This window comes from Mauremys reevesii, linkage group 9 (assembly GCF_016161935.1).
Source record: "Mauremys reevesii isolate NIE-2019 linkage group 9, ASM1616193v1, whole genome shotgun sequence".
NCBI lineage: Eukaryota > Metazoa > Chordata > Testudines > Geoemydidae > Mauremys > Mauremys reevesii.
In genome coordinates this window covers 87,099,434-87,121,178 of record NC_052631.1, presented here as the reverse complement: position 1 = coordinate 87,121,178, position 21,745 = coordinate 87,099,434, and the positions used below count along the sequence as shown (strand labels likewise).

The following is a 21,745-nucleotide window of genomic DNA, read 5'->3' as shown; positions in this document are numbered from 1 at the left end:
ACCTTGTCAACTCTTTTCTTAAACTTTCCCTTTATTTTTTTAGTAGTTTACATTTTTAACACAGCACTGTACTGCATTTGCTTTTGTTGTTGTTGTTGTTGTCTCTGGTGCCTGACTGCATTCTTCCAATTCCAAATGAGGTGTGGGGTTGACCGACCTGTTTGTAACTCCGGTGTTTGTAACTCTGAGGTTCTACGTATTTTCGAAAGGTTGGATAAAAATTCACAGTTAGGTGGCATATCCTAAGTGCCAGCATTTGAAAGCAATTAAGAGGGCACTTTGGAAGGGAAGGGCGAATATTACATACCAGTATTCTTTTTTTCATTAAAGCACGTGGCTTGAAAAAAAGAGTGGAAAAAAATATAACTGTGCTTCTTCACTGAGGCTAGTGACATGTCTGTCCGATCAACTGCCAACTCAGGAACTGTGCATGATAGTAGAGAAACCCAGAAGTTGGTTAGGAGAGAAATATATGTATTCTATGGATATATTATACACCTCAGCACTTCAAAAATTGCTGGTGTTGTCCTGCAGGTGCCCTGAGTTTCTCCACAAACAAAGAAACAGATGTTTAAATCTTGACAAGCTGTCAGGACCGGTCCTGTTTTACAGACCTAATCATTAACCAAAAACTTTACAGTATTTGTATTTGCATAATCATGTTTTTAAGGTATGAAATATCACAATTTGTCCTTAAGAGATTGAATCTCCAGGCCTTGTGAGAAACAGTCCTTGGTGGCCTCTAGGACAGGATTCCACATATCAAAAACCACAACCATGCTAGCTAATAACCTGATTGGAAGATGCAACAGGAGAGCCAATGGGCAAAGAGATCAAATCACCGTCTGACTTCTAGAGGTCAAAAGATCAAGAGTATACCATAGTGGGCAGTATGCAGCGAGGGGAAAGCTTGAATTGCCAGTGCTTGTGCTCTCCACCCTACACCCCCTTCCTGACCCGGTCCACCAGGCCTCATTCAAGTCCCATCTCAAAACCCACTTCTTCTCATAGGTTGACAAATGATGGTTCAGGCTCGCAAAAGCCTTGTTTAACATATTACTTTAGTCTCTGCCCTGATTTGGATAGCCTTGCACTTTAGCAGTAGGTCATGGTACAGCTGGCTGAATGGACATGCTTTTAAGTAAGCAAGTCAATTAATATTTTATTGGAGTATTTATTCCATGTGCATCTCTGATGGTAGACTTCAAAAGCTTTGAGGTGTCCTGACGGGAGGACTGGACACCCCTCACGTTCAGTTTATTTGCATAAAAAAAAATATGAGAATAATGGAAATCAGATTCAAAGCCTTCGCTGTCAGGCAGCTACTTTGGGGGTCATGTTACATTTCCTTCTTGATTAATGTAGGCCATAGGGGTTATTTTCTTCCATATTTTAGTGGCCGTTGTACCCATTGGATATGAGAATCAGCAAAAACTGTAGTAATTGTATTGACTTTTAAGGTACATAAATGAGGATTTTTACATAGCAGCTAAAACATTTTGCAACCGATTGCTTGGTCTCAAGAGATGCTGGACCTGTTTGCCAGCTTAAAAATAGGCTCCTACCACAAAATGGGTGTGATCATAGCTCATGCTAAGATTTCTCAAATGACAGACAACTGCTCAGTTTTGTGTTATGATGACTAGTCATTTTGCAAGCAGGAGTTGAGTAAGATTCAGGCAAGGAGTTCATCTCTTCTGTTGTTGTTCAAATTGTTTTTCTTGTTGTTCCTTTTGAATTTTATGAAGTATGACACAGCCAGTGGCCATTTAGTAGATGTAGTGAACTGGATAAAGTGTGTGTGTGTGCGTGTGCGCGCGCGCGCGTGCCCCACTGCTGTCTAGTGGGTGGAATCAGAATTGCTCATCTAAGGGTCATAGCTCCTACACTGCTTGCAGCCAGTGAAGATGCTCCTTTCATTCAAGTGCTTTTGGAGCAAAGAAATCTGAGTTTTGTCTCTGCTGTCACTTTGAAGATCCAGCTGACCAAGTATGCAGGGTAGTGTTAACAGATGTTCTTAGTTGGCCAGGAGTTTCTTATACAGTGTAATTGAAGCTCTGTGAAGGTAGGAAACAGCTCTAAGGTTGGTGACATCACAGGGACATGTCCTATTTCCTTGGGCCAGCCATCAAACAGCATTGTTTTATTTTTGATCATGTGACCTGATTTTATCCAATCACATTCTTTATACAAATTCAGTAGATGAAGAGCTCCTAATTTCTTAGTTTAATATTTATCCATGGAATGGGAAATATGGAGGGGGGGTCACTTCTGGGTCTTGTAGTAAGTATATTGGTGACAGCTGTAACCAACACAGCACTGTACGTGAACTGAAACAGCTGGTGAAATGGAGGGGGAAAAATATCTCCCCCCCCCGCTCCCCACAAATCCTGCATACAGCTTTATAAAATCATATGGTGTCTTAATCTATATGTGACTTTACTTAACCCTGTGTGAAATCCAGGCTATTAATCATTTGGGCCAAAAAGAGATAAATATTTATTAATTTACAGTTTTGGGCAGAGAGAGTTATACAAGCCGTTTTGTGAGATATACAGGATTTTGTAGCATTCTGAAGTCATCTGTTTAACTTTTTAGCACTGCAGCCCCCTCAAGGTCTGTTCTCCTTAATTTGCATAAGTAACTGTCAGCTCATTAACGGCTCTTTATTAGCACAGAAAACCATCTGACGGAAACATGCTGGGTTCATCTTAAGGCCTTGTCTTCACTAGGAGAAAAGGTGTTATCTACCAGGTGCTAGCTAACACATGGCAAGTAAGGCCATGTCTACAGTATGGGGACTGTAGCAGCATAGCTACAGCACCATAATTATCCTGGCATAACCCAATAATGTAGACACAGCTTAGAGCGATGGAGGTTTTTTGTTGTTGTTGTTGCTATAGGAACACCTCCCCTTGCGACAGTAGTTAGCTCAAGGGAAGCATTTTTCTGTCAGCCTAGCTGCATCCACACTGGGGATTAGGTCGGCATAGCTACATCCCTTGGGTGTAGATTTTTTCACACCCTCGAGTACTGTAGCTATGTTGACCTAAATTTCAAGTGTAGACCAGACCTAACACAGTGAAGACAAGGCATGCCTAGGATTTTATCCTAAGATAAAAGATGTGTTCTTACTTCATGTTAGCTAACGTAGCAACTAAAATCCTAGTGAAGACAAGGCCATTTGTAGCTTTAACACATGGTACTAGATCGAGGTAGAGACTATGGAGAAGCCTATAGCTTACCTGCCCTGCAAACTGATGTTAAAATTACAACTGCCCACCTTTCTTCTTAGAGTAGACGCACCGTATGGGAACGGATTTCAAATCACCAGTCACCATTCAGCCCGGTGATTAAGATAAGCATAGAAGCTAAAGAAAATATGCATATTTAGATCTGTTGACAAAATGTGACAACCAGTTTGAAGGCTAAAGCAGGAAACAAATTCCCCCATCTGTGACATGTGTCCAATTGTATCTCCTGCAGGCATGGCGGAAGCGCTGGTTTGTGCTCCGCAGGGGCCGCATGAGTGGGAACCCAGACGTTCTGGAGTACTACAGAAACAACCATTCAAAGAAACCCATTCGGATCATAGACCTTAACGAATGTGAAGTGCTGAAGCATTCAGGGTCCATCTTCATCAAGAAAGAATTCCAGAATAACTTTGTCTTCATTGTGAAAACCACCTACCGCTCCTTTTACTTGGTGGCGAAAACGGAGGAGGAAATGCAGATATGGGTGCACAACATCAGCCAGATCTGCAACTTTGGACACTTGGAAGATGGCACAGGTAGGAACGGAATCATGGCTCAAGCTCTGTGGAAATAACCTGGAGCTGGAATCTCCCTCAGGCAGCACAGTGGCCAGAGGGGAGTGGAGACTTATCCTGCTGGGGAACATCATAGTACCTGTGGTAATTGGTTGGAGTTTAGAAAGATTGCTTAAAACTATCAAAGATATCAGTTCTGCAGAATATAAATAATAGCCAATTGGTTTTGGTCTCACTTCCGTGAACTAACTCCTTTTTGAATAAACCAACAGATTTTTTTTTATAAAAGAAGGTACTGTTTATGTACAATACTGATTGAACATTATCTAATGGGACTTTATGTTTCATTACATGCTCGGTATTTATTTAGTTTGACTTAACATCAATCACCCATCTCAGAGAGAGAGAGAAAGTGTTCTACAAAGTTCACATTGTCTCAAGCATTATAAGATGTGATCTATAAATCTTAATGCTAACGCTGTAAAGCCCTCTCACTCTTGTAAAGAGAAGAAAAGGCAGAAAAAAGAGGCAGAGAATCAAATGCTCCAGGAGTGTGGTAGGAATGTGTGTCTAGATCCAAGATATGTTCCTGCCCGTGAAAATGAGGACAAAGTATTTTGTCAAGGCCCCCACCCATATGGAGAAAGAGCCCGTAAGATAGTTCATTACAGTTAATTTGTTGGAGCAGGTCCTAGAATTAGCCACTACAGGTTGAATCTGGCCATTAATTAACACAGGGACCTGTATCATTAGCTTGATTTTTAAAATGAGCAATTCAGCCTCAGATAAATGCAAACTGTATTTCCCCCGATATTTCCAAGGGGCAGATACAGCAGTGATTTGAAAGCAGCAAAGGAAATAATTCAGATTGAGTCGCATGGTCATGAAGAAGGCCATTGCAACAACAGAAGTGGATGATGCTGGGGGAACTCACTGAAAGACTTGTCTCATTAAAAGGGATAATAGCACTTTTAATCTCATAAACCTGAAAGGAGACAGAAGACCATGCTGAGATGCTTTAATTTCCTCTATTCCAGTTCGTGCATTCTTTAATCTTCTCTTCATTAGTATGCTCAGAGGAGGAATGGAAGGGAGTGGGGAGATTTTGGCAGAGTTCCCATTATAATCCTGATAGCTGCAATTTTCACATTCAGTTTAGAGTCCGTCAGGAAAACTTGGTGTCATGTTTGGTATGTGCCAGTGTATAGCCGTAACTCCCAACTAGCAAAGTCGGACTTAGACACAGGCAACATGAGCTAGGAGCCTTGAGAGGGCTGGAATCACTCGCTCACCTGAGCTTGGATGAAATATGAGGATGGTTCAGAAACAAACTCTCTCAACCTTGCTGAAATTGTAAGGTTTGGGAGGTTGGGTGCTGCATTGTTGTTATTACTGTATGTATAATTTTGTCAAAAAGTCTAAAATGAGGATAAGACTGTCCCTGTGAAGCTAAAGACAAAGTGAGTCAAAGAAGTAAAGTCATCAAAAGGCAAAGAACAGGATAGATGAAGGTTTGTTTCAGTGAGGCCTAGTTGGCTAGGCCTCGGGTGTATTTCGCTCAAAGGATCTCTCCAATGAGATTTGAAGAGATCCTTTTATAAAGGCAGTAAGTGTTTGTCTGAAATCAAGATACCTTCAGAGCTAGTGCTCAAGCAACGTTCAGGCCTTACCTTCTCACAGTTTGTGCTCCAGTCTAAGGCTTTGTGTATCCTTGGAAGTTTTATTGGCATAAAGAGCTCCTGCACTAGGCACTTCTGCCAGTGCAACTGTATTGATCAGGGATAAGGTCTCTTCACAACCCTGAGTGACACAGCTATGTCAGCAGAAGTGTAGTGTAGACCTAGCCTTTGGCGCTGATATGCTGATATAATTTATGGCAAGGGCACCAGTATAAGCACATTGATACTAATAATACTGTGTCCTCACTAGATCGTTTTGTTGGTTTAACTATGCCGATATAGCTGTATGCAAGGTCTAAGGGTATGTCTACACTATGGGATTATTCCGATTTTACAGAAACTAGTTTTTTAAAACAGATTGTATAAAGTCGAGTGCACGCAGCCACACTAAGCACATTAATTCGGCGGTGTGCGTCCATGTACCGAGGCTAGCGTCGATTTCCGGAGCGTTGCACTGTGGGTAGCTATCCCGTAGCTATCCCATAGTTCCCGCAGTCTCCCCCGCCCATTGGAATTCTGGGTTGAGATCCCAATGCATGATGGGGCAAAAACAGTGTCACGGGTGATTCTGAGTAAATGTCATCACTCAATCCTTCCTCCGTGAAAGCAACGGCAGACAATCATTCCGCGCCCTTTTTCCCCTGGATTGCCCTGGCAGACGCCATAGCATGGCAACCATGGAGCCTGTTTTGCCTTTTGTCACTGTCACCGTATGTGTACTGGCTGCTGCTAACAGAGGCAGTACTGCAGTGCTACACAGCAGCATTCATTTGCCTTTGCAAGGTAGCAGAGATGATAACCATCCCTATTGCACCATCTGCCATTGTAAATTGGCGATGAGATGATGGTTATCAGTCATTTTGCACCATTTGCATTTGGAAATTGGCGATGACGGTTATCAATCCTTTTGTACCGTCTGCTGCTGTCATGGGTGCTCCTGGCTGGCCTTGCTGAGGTCGGCCGGGGGCGCATGGACAAAAATGGGAATGACTCCCTGGGTCATTCCCTTCTTTCTGTTTTGTCTAAAAATAGAGTCAGTCCTGCCTAGAATATGGGGCAAGTGTACTAAAGAACCAGAGAGCACAGCCGCTCCGTGTCAGAGCCCCAGAGATCCCGCAGAAATGATGAGCTGCATGCCATTCTAGGGGGTGCCCCTGCAACAACCCCACCCGTTGCTTCCCTCCTCCCCCAACCCTCCTGGGCTACCGTGGCAGTGTCCCCCCATTTGTGTGATGAAGTAATAAAGAATGCAGGAATAAGAAACATTGACTTTTAGTGAGATAAAATCTGGGGGAGGCAGCCTCCAGCTGCTATGATAGTCCAGGCAGGACATTAAAGGGTGGGGGGGAGAGGAGTGCAGCCTCCCGCTGCTATGATAGTCCAGGCAGTACAGAATCTTTTCTTTAGACATGAAAGGGGGAGGGGTCTGATGGAGCTCAGCCCCCAGTTGCTATGATGAGGACGGTTACCAATCCTTTTGTACCATCTGCCGGGAATGACCGGGAGTCATTCCTATTTTTACCCAGGCGCCCCTGGCCGACCTCACCGAGGCCAGCCAGGAGCACTCACGGGCTGATGATGATGATGGATAGCAGTCATATTGTACCATCTGCCACCAGGAAGAGGATACTGGTGTTCAGCGCTGCAGCACCCCGTCTACCAGCAGCATGCAGTAGACATAGGGTGACATTGAAAAAAGGCGAGAAACGATTTTTTTTCCCTTTTCTTTCAGGGCGGGGGGAAGGGTGTAAATTGATGACATACACCCTGAAACACCCAGGAAAATGTTTTTGACCCTTCAGGCATTTGGAGCTCAGCCAAGAATGCAAATGCTTTTCGGAGACTGCAGGGACTGTGGGATAGCTGGAGTCCTCAGTACCCCCTCCCTCCCTCCATGAGCGTCCATTTGATTCTTTGGCTTTCCGTTACGCTTCTCACGCAGCACTGTGCTGAGTCCCTGCTGTGGCCTCTGTCTATCATAGCCTGGAGATTTTTTCAAATGCTTTGTCATTTCGTCTTCTGTAACAGAGCTCTGATAGAACAGATTTGTCTCCCCATACAGAGATCAGATCCAGTATCTCCCGAACGGTCCATGCTGGAGCTCTTTTTGGATTTGGGACTGCATCGCCACCCGTGCTGATCAGAGCTCCACGCTGGGCAAACAGGAAATGAAATTCAAAAGTTTGCGGGGCTTTTCCTGTCTACCTGGCCAGTGCATCCAAGTTCAGATTGCTTTCCAGAGTGGTCACAATGGTGCACTGTGGGATACTGCCCGGAGGCCAATACCGTCGATTTGCAGCCTCACTAACCCTAATCCGACATGGCAATACTGATTTCAGCGCTACTCCTTTCGTCGGGGAGGAGTACAGAAATCGGTTTAAAGAGCCCTTTATATCGATATAAAGGGCCTCATTGTGTGGACGGGTGCAGGGTTAAATCGGTTTAACTCTGCTAAATTCGGTTTAAACGCGTAGTGTAGACCAGGCCTAAATTGCTTTAGAACAGGGGTAGGCAACCTATGGCACGGGTGCCAAAGGCAGCATGCGAGCTGATTTTCAGTGGCACTCACACTGCCCAGGTCCTGGCCACCAGTCTGGGGGGCTCTGCATTTTAATTTAATTTAAAATGAAGCTCCTTAAACATTTTAAAAACCTTATTTACTTTACATACAAGAATAGTTTAGTTATATATTATAGACTTATAGAAAGAGACCTTCTAAAAACATTAAAATGTATTACTGACATGCAAAACCTTAAATGAGAGTGAATAAATGAAGATTCGGCACACCACTTCTGAAAGGTTGCCGACCTCTGCTTTAGAAACTGATTAATTTGGTTCAGCCTCTTTGTGTGGGCACTCTTAAATTGGTTTTTAAAAGCCTTGCATCCATGTTGTTTAATTCAGTTACTGAATCTGTAGTTATGCCTGTGCGCATTTCCCTAATATAGACAAGCCCTGAGTCTTGCTGCCACACTATAGGAGTCTTCCCCCTTATTCAGACTTTTAAAGAGCAGTCATTATCTCCAGAGTCATTAGGACCATACCTGGTTTATCCTGAAATGCCTGGTGGTCTGGTGAAGATTGGGAAGGGGTGGATTCAGGACCATATTCTGGGCCAGTTTACCACCACGCCTATAAAGTTGCATAGGTTGTACATCAACATTTAAGCCGCTGCTGATTACTCATGCTTATTAGAAGCACCTCAATCCCCAAAGTGTCTGTAAGTTTCAACAAATTACCATTAAACATGAATATAAGAAGAGAACAGAGCTGTAAAATGCCATGTGCTTTTTTGACTTGAAGTCTTGTATGTAAAAATATTCCCTGGAGTGAATCATCATATCAAAGATATGTCAATTGCGGGAAATTTTAATAAGCTTTTCAGTGCATTAAAAATTAATCTCCAAACCAATATTATGTAGCTAACCCGATCATTCTTATTCCATGTACCTTTTTCATTTGTTTGTGACTGTTGGGCCAGAATCTAATTTCAGATTCTTTGTTCATGATGGGTGCAAAAGGGCAGTGGCAGGTTTACTCAGTGACTTAGTCATATGCCCAGCGCTCCTGTGCTTCGAATTAGCCCCTTCAAACGGAGAAGAATCGGGGTTAATAGGCCAGGCTCATACGATGAAAGAGCTACTAATTTGGCATTTCTACAGCCAAGACGGGCCAGACACGAATTGCGATTTGTGAGTCCTACACAGGGTCCGTACTGCCCACCGCAAGTAGCTGTTTTGAGTCAACACAGAGAGGGACAGCAAAGAATAAGTGAAGAGAAATGCAAGTTCCAAACAGATGTCAGGAAGCACCTGTGTGCATAGCTGTCGGGAAGGGTTTACCAGGCCAGAGTGTTCAGGCTGCAACATCTGAGTAACCCAAGAAACCATGCCACTTACTGGTTACACTAGGAAATGGCAGCTAGAGAAGGAACTGTGCAATCGTCCATCGTGTTTCTGCTTTGCACCCTTTTCTGCTGTAGTGGAGTCCAGCTGGAGTTGTGAAACTCCACACTAGTATTTCCCTACTCCCTCTCTTTAACAGCCTGCTCCCACTCCTGGCATAGCTGAGAAGCACAGGACAGAAATCCCTAGGAAGCACTTCTGCCTATACTGCCTAAAATGGGCCAGGGAGAAATAATTAAGACATTACCAAAGTGATATAAAAACCTAAACAGATAGGGAAACAAGGCTTGTATAATCTATCACAGGCCACAGAGGCCTGTGCAGGTACAGCATGAATAGGGCACGCTGGTACCAGTGTACAGGAACATAGAAAAACCTATCAGATCACCAAGTCCCATCACCATGAATGGCAGGATCCATTCCCAGAGAGAGGACTCTAACCCCACTTGCTGCTGAGTCACCCTTTTGCTGTACACCAGGTGTTCGCAAACTGTGGTCCACAGAGCACATGCTGGTGATCTACAGATTCACTGCTGATTGGCCATGTGGTGCTGGCTCTCATCTTTGTTCCCAGCAGCTTTTACAGGCTGCCAGGCAAAGAAGAACCACAAAATCAGATGAGAACAAGCAGGAGCCAGCCTTGCTGCTTACACAAGGCAGGCACCCAGGGAAACGAGAGGAGTAAAGGACCAAGTGGCTGGGCAACATGTCCAAGGAAGAAAGGAACCAAGGAGCAGAGACGCCCATGCAAGAGGAGAGGAGGAAGAGAGGACCAGGCAGCAGAGAAGCGCAACACGCCCCATACTGCATGCAGGCTGAAAGGATGGTTAACAGGAGCAATATAATCTAACAGGATTTCATTGGAGAACCTGTTAAGGTTGTTTAGGCTTTTTCATTACCATGCCCTACTTTCAAAGATTATAACTCTGCATTAAAAACTCCTCCAGGAGCTCCTCAGCCCAGGAGGGACCTTTCATCTTGAATTCTCTCTTCAAATTCCTCCATGTGACCCCGGTAACATTTCACATTGAGTGTGACTGTTCTGCTCCTTGCTTACAAAGGCAATCACCTGGCCATCTACGTGACCAGGGAGAGGCAGTTGGCCAATGGAGACTCCTGCGACTGTGGGGCTTGTTTCCGGTCCTTAGTCCGTTCACGTATCCGGGCGGAGTTCCTCTGGGCGGTGTCCACTGGCTCCCTTGACGCCTTCGAGGAGCAGTGGGCGCTGTCTGGGGTTCTCTGCTCGGTGTCCCCGTCAGGCTCCCTTCTTATGACCCTTTGACCGCACTCCTGTCTCTGTTCTTTTATTAGTTGTCCCCCGAAATTAGTGGGTTTCTGAGGTCCTGTAGATCCTCCCCTTAGGCTGGGGGGGGATCCTTTAGCATTGGGCGGGCTTCCGCCCACCCAGTTCCCAGAAATCCAATAGATACAGTCATAAACATCCTTGAAACTCACTGGTCTCCGCTCACCAAAAAATCGCTGTGTTTCTCCCCGCCCCATAAGCTGCTCCAGGTACCACAGAGTCTAGAGTGAAATCCCTGGGCTTGATGCCTTGCATAGGTGAGCTCAAAATATTTCAAAATATTCCTCCATGCAGGTACTTACAGACTGTAATCAAGTCACCCCATAACCTTCTCTTCATTAAGCTAAATAGACTGAGCTCTTTGAGTGTATCACTGTAAGGCATGTTTTCTAATCCTTTGACCATTCTCGGGGTTTGTCTTTCTGAACCTTCTCCACTTTATCAACATCCTTCTTGAATTGTGGGCACCAGAACTGGACATGGTATTCCAGCCGTGGTCGCACCAGTGCCAAATACAGAGGTAAAATATCCTCTCTATTTCTAGTCTATGTTCCCCGTTATACATCCAAGGATTGCATTAGCTCATGGGAGCTCATGTCCAGTTGACTAGCCACCATGACCTCTTGAAAAATAAATTCGCATTTTCTGTGTGTAATTTTATCCTTCATAATATTTACCTCCCTATTTGTGTGCTCCTGTGTCTTATTGCCCTGCCCCCACCTCCTCTGGTCTGCGGGTAATGCCAGCCTCATCAGCCCCCTTCTTAGCTCCTCACAAACACATTTCTGTGCCTTCTTCCAGACCACCCCCTCCCCCCCATGTATGGAACACCCTCCCCGAAGTGATCCATCAGGTGCTATGGATCAGACCTGCCACAATTCCTATAAAAAACCAGCCAATTAATAATGGCTCAAAGGGCCATTATTAGAGAGTGCCTGGGGATACTGTCTTTCTGTCTTTTTGAGGTCATGCTTGGAGTCTGTTGGGGAAATTGTACAATAAATTATCTGCAAATAGGGGAAAGTGGGGTAACCCAAATATACGGAAGCGAGTCAATCTGGAAATGGAAGTGCAATGAACACACTTGAACGAGACGGCTTAATGCTAGTGGCAAGCCAGCCAGAAAAAATGCACCATCACAGTCAGCACTAGCTGCTGGATTAACACCGTCCTTTCCGGAGGCGAAGGGCTAATACTCCGGTCCTCCATATGGGCCATCCAGGGAGAAGCCCCTGGCTTCCATAAGAGAGCAACCCCTGAGGCTCCCTCATGCCACATTTTGATGTTCTGAAATCACACCAGCCAAGCAGAAAAATTGACTTCTAGCGAATAACTTCAGCTCTCTTTAGATAGCTATTGATCATCAGGATATTAGGAGGAATTATTTTATTCCAGCTCATAAAGCATATGCTGCATTTCCATTGTGGGTGGTGCTGAGACATGATGTTTGTGGCGGGTAACTAGAAAAATGTGAAATGAGTGAGTCCGACTTGAGAAGTGAGTATTGAGAGCAGAGGGCTGGAAGCCAGGAACTCTGACTGTGAGTCTCTGAATGCTTGGGTAAGTAACCTCTCTGCCTCAGGCTCCCCTCTGTGCAATGGAAATTATACTTATTAGGGTGTGATGAGGACGGGCTAATTAGTGTCTCTGAAGGTCAGTACTGTCATGATTGCTCTTTGATTCCCCTTTTGTTTCAGGGCTTGGAAGTAGGAAGGAGCACAGGTGACAAATAAACCCACCCCTAACCCATGCTTTGGAATCAGTGGCAAATGGAAGGCAAAGAGAGGTGAGCGCTGGCATTTTAATGGACACGAGCAGCGCACAAGAGGGGAAGCAAAGTTCATCAGGTGCAAAGCACTGAGCAGATGTCGGTGAGAGCGGTGCAAGCCAGGAGGCTCCTCAGTGTGGGATCTGTGCTGGGAACATGCACGGTTAATGAGTGGATTTCTAATGGGATTCTTCTGTCCTCTGGCCCCACCAGGTTTTGCTTTGACTGCAGACTCAGCCTGGGAACCTCCACCCTTTTCTTGAAAAATATAAACCTGTCTGGTGTTCAGCTCCCAGCTGGATCTGGTGTGATTTGTTCTTGTAACTCCAACAGGGGCCTTGGCAATGCAGCTGTTGCGGTAGCAGTTGCTTCTCTCTGGTTAAAACATAGGATAGTCAGGCAGGGCAGTTCCTGAGGGGGGCTGTGAACCTTCAACCTCCATTGACAGAGAAGAGTGGGTTACACAGCACCTCTCAGGCTCCAGCCTAACACCTTGCTGTTGAAGACACCTCTCCAAAGGGGCTGTTCACTTCTGTGTGTGTGTGTGTGTTGGGGCAGGGGTAGGTTTCATCTCCAGGGGAGGGGTTCTTATTTTCCTTTTTTTTTTTTTTTTCCTTTCCCTCTGTCTGAATTTAGTGCTCATGCAAGATAGATGCCCCACAGAACAGCCCTCCCCTCTCCCCCCGCCAAGCAGCATGGGATGGTGTAGGCAGCAGCACAACCAGCTTATCCTCATCGGGCTAGATGGCTCTGGTCCTTGTGTGAGCATGAGGGGAAGTGTCAAGGCACCTCCCAGTGCTTACTGGAGAACTCAGTGACTAATCCCTCTGTAAGGGACTAATACCTCCCTGAGCTCACCCAGGGGCAGTGTGACCCAGGGCCTCTTTAATGCCATGGTCTGGTCCATTGCCACAAGATGTGGGAGGGTACTTTCATCTCCTTGACTTTTCTGCTGATACGGCCAACATGGAACCCGGCTAGGTGTGTGCTGTGATGGGGAAGTCATTTCACCTACCTCCCCAAACAGCCATCAGGTGGTAACGACTTTCAGTCCCTGGACAGGATTTGAACCAGCAAATGAGGGGCAAAGAACCTCCCTTGAGGGGAGTTATGCACATACATTGAAGGGAGATCCCCCAACTAAGGGTGCAACGGGGAGATCAGTCCTCCAGGATCTACTGCACTACAGAGGTTGGGTTTTTACTCGTTGCCGTCGCTTAACTTGCAAATGAACTCCTCTACAAAACGGTGCCGCTTTGCTACCGCTTTGTAAAATACAGAGCCCAAATCCATACAGGATGGTGCTACATTCAAAACATGCAACCAATCCCCCTCCCACTCCCCAGCTCTCCCTTGTGGCAATTCACACTAAATGAAGCAGTTACTTTGGCAGCAGAGTCAGCTCGCTTTCTTGTTGGGGTGGGGTGGGAGGAGTCAAAGCAGCATAAAGCCTATTCTCTGCATTCTCTCTGTAGAAAATGGCCATGCATAATTTATTCTCCCTGGCTGCTGCAGGATAACTTTAATGCACACCGATTCTATTACCAGCAAAGCCCGCAAAGCTGACCTCGTCTCTTGGGAGCTGACTACAGATGTCAGGACAGCCCAAAGGTTACAAAAGGGCACAACCACCTTCCCCCCCATCAGTGCAGTTGACTGTGACTACAATGTATTCCAGACCTAAGAGTCTTTACCAGTGGGACAACTCTGATGCTAAAGGTAGTGAATAGCAGATGGAATTAGTGCCTGTCAATTCTGTGTTTGTATTAATAATCCAGAGAGCCACTGATTTCTCCTTGTTGTGAGTTTTTTTCGGTGCAGTCAGATGGTGACACTGAGATTCCCACAGAATTAGCTCAGTGTATATTTGAGTTGCCACAGCTTAGGATATAGCTCTAAGAATTCAAAGTCTGAATAGCTCAGTTCACCATTTGAGCCTGTAAAGAGAGTCTTGGTGGTAAAACTTCAGGAAAAGTTCTTTAGCTTGTTTGTAATACTTTGAGCCATCAACGCTACCCAGCAGATGTAATACACTTTAAGAGCCTGATCCTGGAAACACTTACTTTCGGATGTAATGCTTCATGCTGTGAACAGTGCTATCGAAACCATTCGATGCAAAATTCAGGAAAGCACTTAAGCATGTGCCTAAAGTTCAAGTGAATGTGAAAGGCATAGATTTAAGCACATGCTTAAATGCTTTGCTGAATCGGGGCCTAACTGTGTGTAGGATTGGGTCCTAATTCAGCAAGAAGAAATAGTTGTCAGACACAATATTGAAAAGAAAAAAACAAATCCCCAGTAACTCCATTGCTAAACTTTATATAAAGCAGGGGTTCTCAGACTTGAGGTGTGGACCCCTCAGGGGGTCACAAGGTTGTTATAGGGGGGTTGCGAGCTGTCAACCTCCACCCCAAACTCTGCCTTCAGCATTTATAATGGTGTTAAATATATTAAAAAGTGTTTTAATTTATAAGGGGGTGGGGTTGCACTCAAAGTCTTGCTGTGTGAAAGGGGTCACCAGTAAAAAAAAGTTTGAGAACCGTTGATAAAGGTACCAGGACTGGGGCCTTTGATAAGTAGCTGTTTGATTGCTCTGGGCCAGATTTTGCTGGCATACTGCGTATGAGTATTATCTTGCTCCCTTAGTCTCACTGAAGTCAGCAGAGTATGTTACTACTCAGCATTAGGCTGGCAAATTGTGGCTCTGAATGGGTTTTTATACTCTTAGACTAGATAGTCAATGGAGCTATGCTGCATTTATGCCAGTTGAGGAGCTGGTTTAGAGTCTGCCATGGGTGAAGTGTACTTCTGTGCTCATTATATGGCAGGGGGGTCGTTTGTTTGGGGGGGTGAGGTGGAAAGTGGGGGTTATCGAACATCAAAGTATACAGGGCCAAATCCTTGCTCTGTCCTTATTGATGTGTTTACACTTATACATTGCATCTATCAACAACTTTCCAGGGGCGTACAAAAATGGAAGCTATACACATTCATCAAATATGTCACAAGAACATTGATGTCAGTTGGAATTGTGTCCAGCGAAGGACTGAGTAAAATCTGAGTAAGGACCTCAGGATCTAGCCCACAAAGTAAGATCTGGCCCACCTTTTAATGCTAGTTGACCAGGAGATGTCTTCAGGATTTCTAACAGGCAGCCCCTGAAATTGGGACTTTGGAGAAACTGACAAGCTTGCTACTACTGAATCTTGATGCAACAATACTTAGGACCTTGAAAGCATACAGTACTTGTGGAGTTCTGTATTGATCAGTTGCTGTTTTTTGGTGGAATACAACTGCTTTGATTTATGAAATGTGTAGGTGTTTTGAGACATGTGGTTTGCCCTGGATGGTAAATACCTGCTGATAACGTTAGAGTAACACTAACAATAGGGAAACAATTGGTCGTGGAACAAGATGCACACCATCTGGCGGCCGTAATGGGGTAGTGCAGTATCATAGGAATTATTTTGGATTCCATTGCTCACCAGTTACTCCGATGAAATCTTATTGCTGGATTACATTCAAAACCCGATAGGGAAAGAGGATAATTCTTTCTTGGATGGCTTTTGTAGCTTCTCAGGCTTTTTCTCAGATACTTTCAGGAGTTCCCATGTATCTGATCTTTTAGCACAGCCTGTTGGGAGTGGGGGGAGGAGGAATTATGCCAGAACCTCCAGGGAATTGTGTACAAATTCCACGGGGAACTCACTGTTCCATAGCTGCTCAGCTACAAATGGGCCCAAACTGCAAATTGGGGGAGTCAGATTCAGAACGAAACTCCCCCAAAGTTTGGGGAGGATGGAGACCGTATCTAGGTTATGGTTCAGACCCGGCTTTAGGTTGTTCTCCATTCTTTGATCACTAAGCTATTTACTTCCATGTTCAAACGTATCCAAGGGGTTAAAACACGAAGGACACTGTGTGTGAAGGAGAGACCCTAGCCCTGATCCTGCCCCTTTGAAATCAAAGGGACATACTTTCTGCTCTGGCTGTTTGGTGCTGCTCTGGAGACACAAATTGGCCAGATCCTGGCCATAATCAGCCCTCTGAGAATTTTCCTGGTGGGTGGAAACCCAGTGCTGGTATCAAGTTTGTGGAAGCTGCTCCTGCACCAGCCCTGCCATTGGGGATGTGGCATCTGTCAGCCTGCTGGCACTCAGTCTCTCAGGAGTCCCTAACTAATGCTGGGGCCAGGTGGCACCCAATAAGGGGGCCCTGTCTCCCTGATGTCCCTGCCTGTGCCCCAAGCAGAGCTCAGGCACAGGGAGAATTGAGCCCAACGCACGCTTTGTCATTGGCTTTAATGGGTGCAGGATCGGGCTCTATAAGAGGAGCAGTCAGGGAACCCACAAGCACATCACATGGGCAGACTGAAAAAGTCACAGCACCCAATCAAAAGAGAAGTCGTCATTATACTGGTGGTGCCAGATTTTCATTTTCCGATGGGTGCTGCACTGCAAATACCGCCCCTGGGGGGAATTGTAGGTCCTCATAAAGTGGAGGATGACTCTAGCCATAATTTCTGAGTGGTTTTAGACTTGGCTTTAACCCTTTGGAGCCTAGGATTTTTTCCATACAAAATTTTAAAGAGCATTGGGCACATTATACATGCAGCTGACTGCCACGTGCAAGCATCGGGTTTTGTGCTGGTAATCCCCATTTCCCAAATACCTTGCGGCTCATGGAAAAAGGAGCATGTGTCTGCTGTGTAAGTAGACTAAGTTGCTGAGCCCCTAACTGTGTGGATCATATTGCAACACATCCCTGGCTCATGTAGGCTTTGTCCAACATTAAGAGAGACGAGAAGACCGCAAACAAATTCTGCAGTGCAACAAATCTGGATATTCTGCAAGCAGAAAGTAAAGATCAGTTTCATCCTCAGAGGTTTGGAGAGTGGGAAGAAAACCCTCTCTAGTCTCCATTAATTTCAAGTGGGTCTCATGGTTCTTTATTTGTGCTAGAGAAGTCTAAAACCATACTTGATAAAACTGACTGCTCCAGCTAGGTGCTTTCCTCAGAGGAAGTGATTTGTTTTCTTCCCAACCTGAGAGAGGAGTGCAGCAACCGAGTCGGTTAGAAAGGGAGTTTTCAAGGCTTTCAAGGAGAGATGGCTCCAAGCCACAAGATTTGGATGGATCCCCAGTGTTCTGTATTTCAGCAAAGTTTTGATCTAGGGTTCTGGTTCAGGCCATTCAGAGTGAAGGGCAGCCAGAAAGTCTGGATCCAAATCCCCCCAGGGTTTCAGGGGTATTTTAGATCTGAGGTTTTGTTTTAGGCTAATCTCTAGTTTAAGATGATGCTTCCCCAGAACAAAAAGGATCTTCAGGGGCTGTCAGGGCTGGCCTAGGAAGGATCTGCATTCACATGGATGCTGTGAAATGGCTGTTAGGGTGGGATGACTTACATGTAATGCACGGTACAGTTAGAACTTGAGCGCTCTCCTTCTCTGTACTGTCTGTGCAGGGAGCACCGGGTCCAACCTCAGGAACCACTGTGGTAATGACAGGGAGGCTGCCAAGAGGCAGAGGCACGGCATTTTCCTTGGGGATTTCCAAATGCCACCGGCACTTGCTGAATTCAGTTTGTTACGGACACAAACTGCTTGTGTTTTAGGGCTGCCTTTCAGCGCAGATGTTGGGGTCTGGGTCCTGGCCTGGAATCCCATGCTCCCTAGTCCTGTTCGCTCTTTCTAGTGAATGTCCATGCAGAGTGGTTGTGGGAAGCGTGATTTTTGGACCCTAATGTCTCTTACTGAGTAAATACTGCACTTCTTAGACCATTACATGAGTTAATGTCTTGGCCTCCTTCCCCAGACACTGTTTATGGGGTAGGGAGGCAGCGTTCCCAGTCAGTATCAACACCTGGTGTGATCTGTGACTGCTCAATGCTCTTAAGGAATGGGTGGGTGTGCAGCGTTCTCGGGGGAGGAAGGCTGTGCAAATCCATCACAAGGTGCAATCCTGTTCCATTGCAGATTCTGTGGAGAGCCTGTCTCACACCACCTCGTCCCTCCAGCCCTCGCCAGCTGTCTCCACCCATACCTCAAGGATCGCAGACCCCTCCTCCTCTGTAGGCAGTGCCACCACAGACGCCTCTGCTTCCGAAGAGACCAGGAGTGAGTCGGAGTCCGTCTTCCTCCCCGATTACCTCTTCCTATCAAACTGCGAGACGGGCAAGTTCAATCATATCAGGTAAACCGCAGGTCGTGCTCTAAAGCCATGTTACAGTTGATATGTCTCTCTGCCAATGAGCCACATCCACCATTCCTGCGCTGGACACAGGAAGCAGAGTCGGGGGCAAAGGGGCTTCATTCCACTTGTGTGCCTTCCGTATTCGTGTTGCCATGGTGTGCTGCAGCCCCGAGCATAGGTTAGAGCAGCCCTGAGGCTGATTTAACTTACACTGGGCTACAACAGCTCTATAGGGGCCTTTCTGCCGGTGAGACTAGCTGGAGTGCAGCATATTCCAGCCATGACCCTTTCCTCCCAACGTCCCCTTTGTGAGCTGCAGGAGGGTGAGGAGTAGGGCTTTGGCCTGGTTCTGCACCCCCCCACCCTCCCGATACCCTCTTGCACCAAGGAAATTCCCTGGGGGCTGGTTACAGCCCTTTTACATCCCCAGAGCAGCATACAGGGGCTACTGCACTTCCAGAAATATGCTGCAGGATTTGTATTCCCAACAAACTGACAGTCCCCCTCTCCGCTCCGCTCGTCCTGAGTCCCTTTGTCCCTCTCCTCTAAATGGTTGAATGAAATCTTAAAGATCCAAGAAAAGCTCAGCTCATTCTGCCCCTTCTGGTTCCAATACCCCAGCATGGCATTAGGGAGCGCTGGGCTTCAGGAAATGGTACTGAGGGTTTGCTGTCCCCCCGGGAGCCAGTACTGAAGTAAGGCCCGGGGGGTGCAGCTAGAGGGCCAGGTGCTCCTAGAGGTGCCATCTCTCAGACAGGATGTAAAACTGGGGTTCTGACAGTCAGTGGCTTTTAAAGGGCCCAGGCACTTTTCCTGAGTTAGGCTGTTAACCTCAGTGTCCAGGACACACTATAGGTGGGGTAAGAACATTCCTTCCCCCAGCTTGACTCTGTGGTTGATACAGTCCCCAGCAGTTAGGACTGTTGCTATGTGGTGTTAAACAGTAGCTGCATGCCTCCCTGGAAGTGGTGGTTCTTCAGTGGTGGGTGACATCATTCCTATGTATAGATCTGTCAAATATAGATACACAATCGCCTGTCCTGCAGGAAGCACTAACGGCTGTGCTGCTGCTTGGGGGCTGTGGAGGAGAAAGCCTCCTACCCCAGGCCTCTGAGTGGCCGCAGTAGTGGTGGTATCTGGCATGTTACCCCTTCACATGCTGAAAGCCTGGTGGACTCCTGTATCTGGGGATCCATCGGCTGCCCATAGCCTGCTCCCAAACCTCTCCATGTGCTGGGGTGCAAGGAGCCCCTGCAGAACTAGCACTGTGCTGAGTCCCCTAATCCTGCCCCCTATATCTTCCAAGTGCAACCTCCTCTGTTCTCTGGGGTGGGGGCCTCCATACCCATGGAGGAGAGGGCAGGGTATAGCCCATAGTACGCTTTGGGGCAGGTAGCATCATTCTTCCATCAGCATTCACTACGCAATGAAAAGTGACACAGGCCTTAGCCAAGCACCATAGTCTCAATCCTTCCCTGGCTGTCCCGAAAGCCCCCCATGGTTTGGGTTGGAGCAACAAGAAGAGCTGCATGCGTTATTGAAGTAATGTTGTGGAGGCCACTTATCTATAGTCTGGGTGAGTAGATCCTCTTTGGCTACGATGTTGAGGTTGAAACTCCAGAAGCAACGTGACCCAAGAATTGTCTTCCTTGTTCATATATACTACCAGTCACTTTGACAGAAAGGTCAAAACTCCCATTGACTTCAGTGGGAATAGGATCAGACCCTAGTTGGAATCATGGCTGCTACTATAGACTGTTAACTGGCTGGTGAACAAGGGTTTAGTAAACAGGAAGTAAAAGTGAATGACATGGGTTACTCTGAGCTGTACCCCCAAAGTGCACGTTGTCCTGCGGATGAGCATGTACGTAACATCACTTAAGACTTCAGGCATACATCCAAAGCCCAGAACCCCAGCCCAAGTGCCAAGAAGATGTCTGGAGTAGACTATACAAAGTGCCCCATGCAATCCCCCCCATCCTGATAAAAGTGGAAGGGAAGTTCCTCACAGCAGTGGATTTTCTGTTTCCACCCTGGTTTCCCAACATGCTGTCCCACACTGAGTTCAATCAGAGCAGGTTTCTACACCACACAGCGTGTGAGCCCGCTGCATGGCCCCCTTATGTCCAGTGCCCCCTCGCTGCACAGCTGCACTGCACCACATGCTTTGTAAAGAGACAAAGGGGCTGAATCTGCCACTCGATGGATTGGACCCTTTGTGGAAAATGGCTCCTGCAATATGAGTAAAGACAAACACACACAGCACTCCCAGGGTGGGTGCTTACAATGGGTGAATGAAATTAAATGATCAATGCGCAGTTTCAGAAGTGGGATAGAAAAGCCCAAGTGTGAGGCTGGTCTCAAGAACTGACTTAAATCTGATGAGACTGGATTTTGAATTTAAAAACCCAGAAAAGAAAATTGTATGAAGCAGTTGAAGCCTTGGGTTGGCTGTGTTATTGTGGACCAATGAGCATGTATGTGTACCTCTCATACAGTGTGAACTCATTGGAGTACATACTAGCTCACTTGCAACAGTGGTAGAATGAAGATATAAAATTTGGTCTTTGTCTTCCATCCAGATGTGACAGCTGGTCGAATTCTGACAGATCCCTGGAGCAGACCTCATCAGATGATGTTTTCGTTGATGCCTTGCAGTCTCAACCCTCCCTTCACGTACTGTCATCCAGCAACGGCATCATGCACCAGGATGGGGGCCAGCCAGCGAATCATGGGATTATACCCAGAAGCATAGACGTTAGCGGGCCGTTCAATGATGTCCTCTCCTCCTCTCCACTCTTAGGGCCTCCTTTAACACCAACCTTTCAGACTGACAAAAGCCAGGCTGGGCTGCCCTATGGCGTAACCGAACTGGATATTTTGTCTAATACACCACCACCCCGGCCACCCAAACCAACCCATTTCTCAGACCGGAGCGGGGAGGACCTATCCAAAGGGGCTCTTCAGAATGGACACGGTGGGATCTGTGGGGCTCAGATTGCCTTGGTGCCAAGAAGAATCTCCTTGTCCAGTTTGGATAATATGCGGCACTGGAAAGGTAACTCTTCCCTTCCCCTCCTGAGCTGTTGTGCCGTGACAGTGTGATCACATCTAAAGAGGTTCTTGTGTC

At 46.4% G+C, this 21,745-nt stretch overlaps 1 protein-coding gene across 4 annotated transcripts in view; it reads left to right on the top strand.

Annotated features, from left to right (window-relative positions):
- Positions 1–21,745, top strand: part of GAB3 (GRB2 associated binding protein 3) — a 113,012-nt gene that overhangs the window by 74,702 nt on the left and 16,565 nt on the right. For 3 of the 4 annotated variants that reach the window (XM_039489583.1, XM_039489579.1, XM_039489580.1), the window contains 3 exons: positions 3,487–3,790; positions 18,399–18,615; positions 21,198–21,673. In XM_039489583.1, coding sequence (XP_039345517.1) covers positions 3,526–3,790; positions 18,399–18,615; positions 21,198–21,673 — 958 coding nt within the window. In that variant the 5' untranslated portion in view covers positions 3,487–3,525. Of the gene's footprint in view, positions 1–3,283; positions 3,350–3,486; positions 3,791–18,398; positions 18,616–21,197; positions 21,674–21,745 lie in introns of those variants that run through there. The other variant, XM_039489582.1, reaches the window with a different exon arrangement.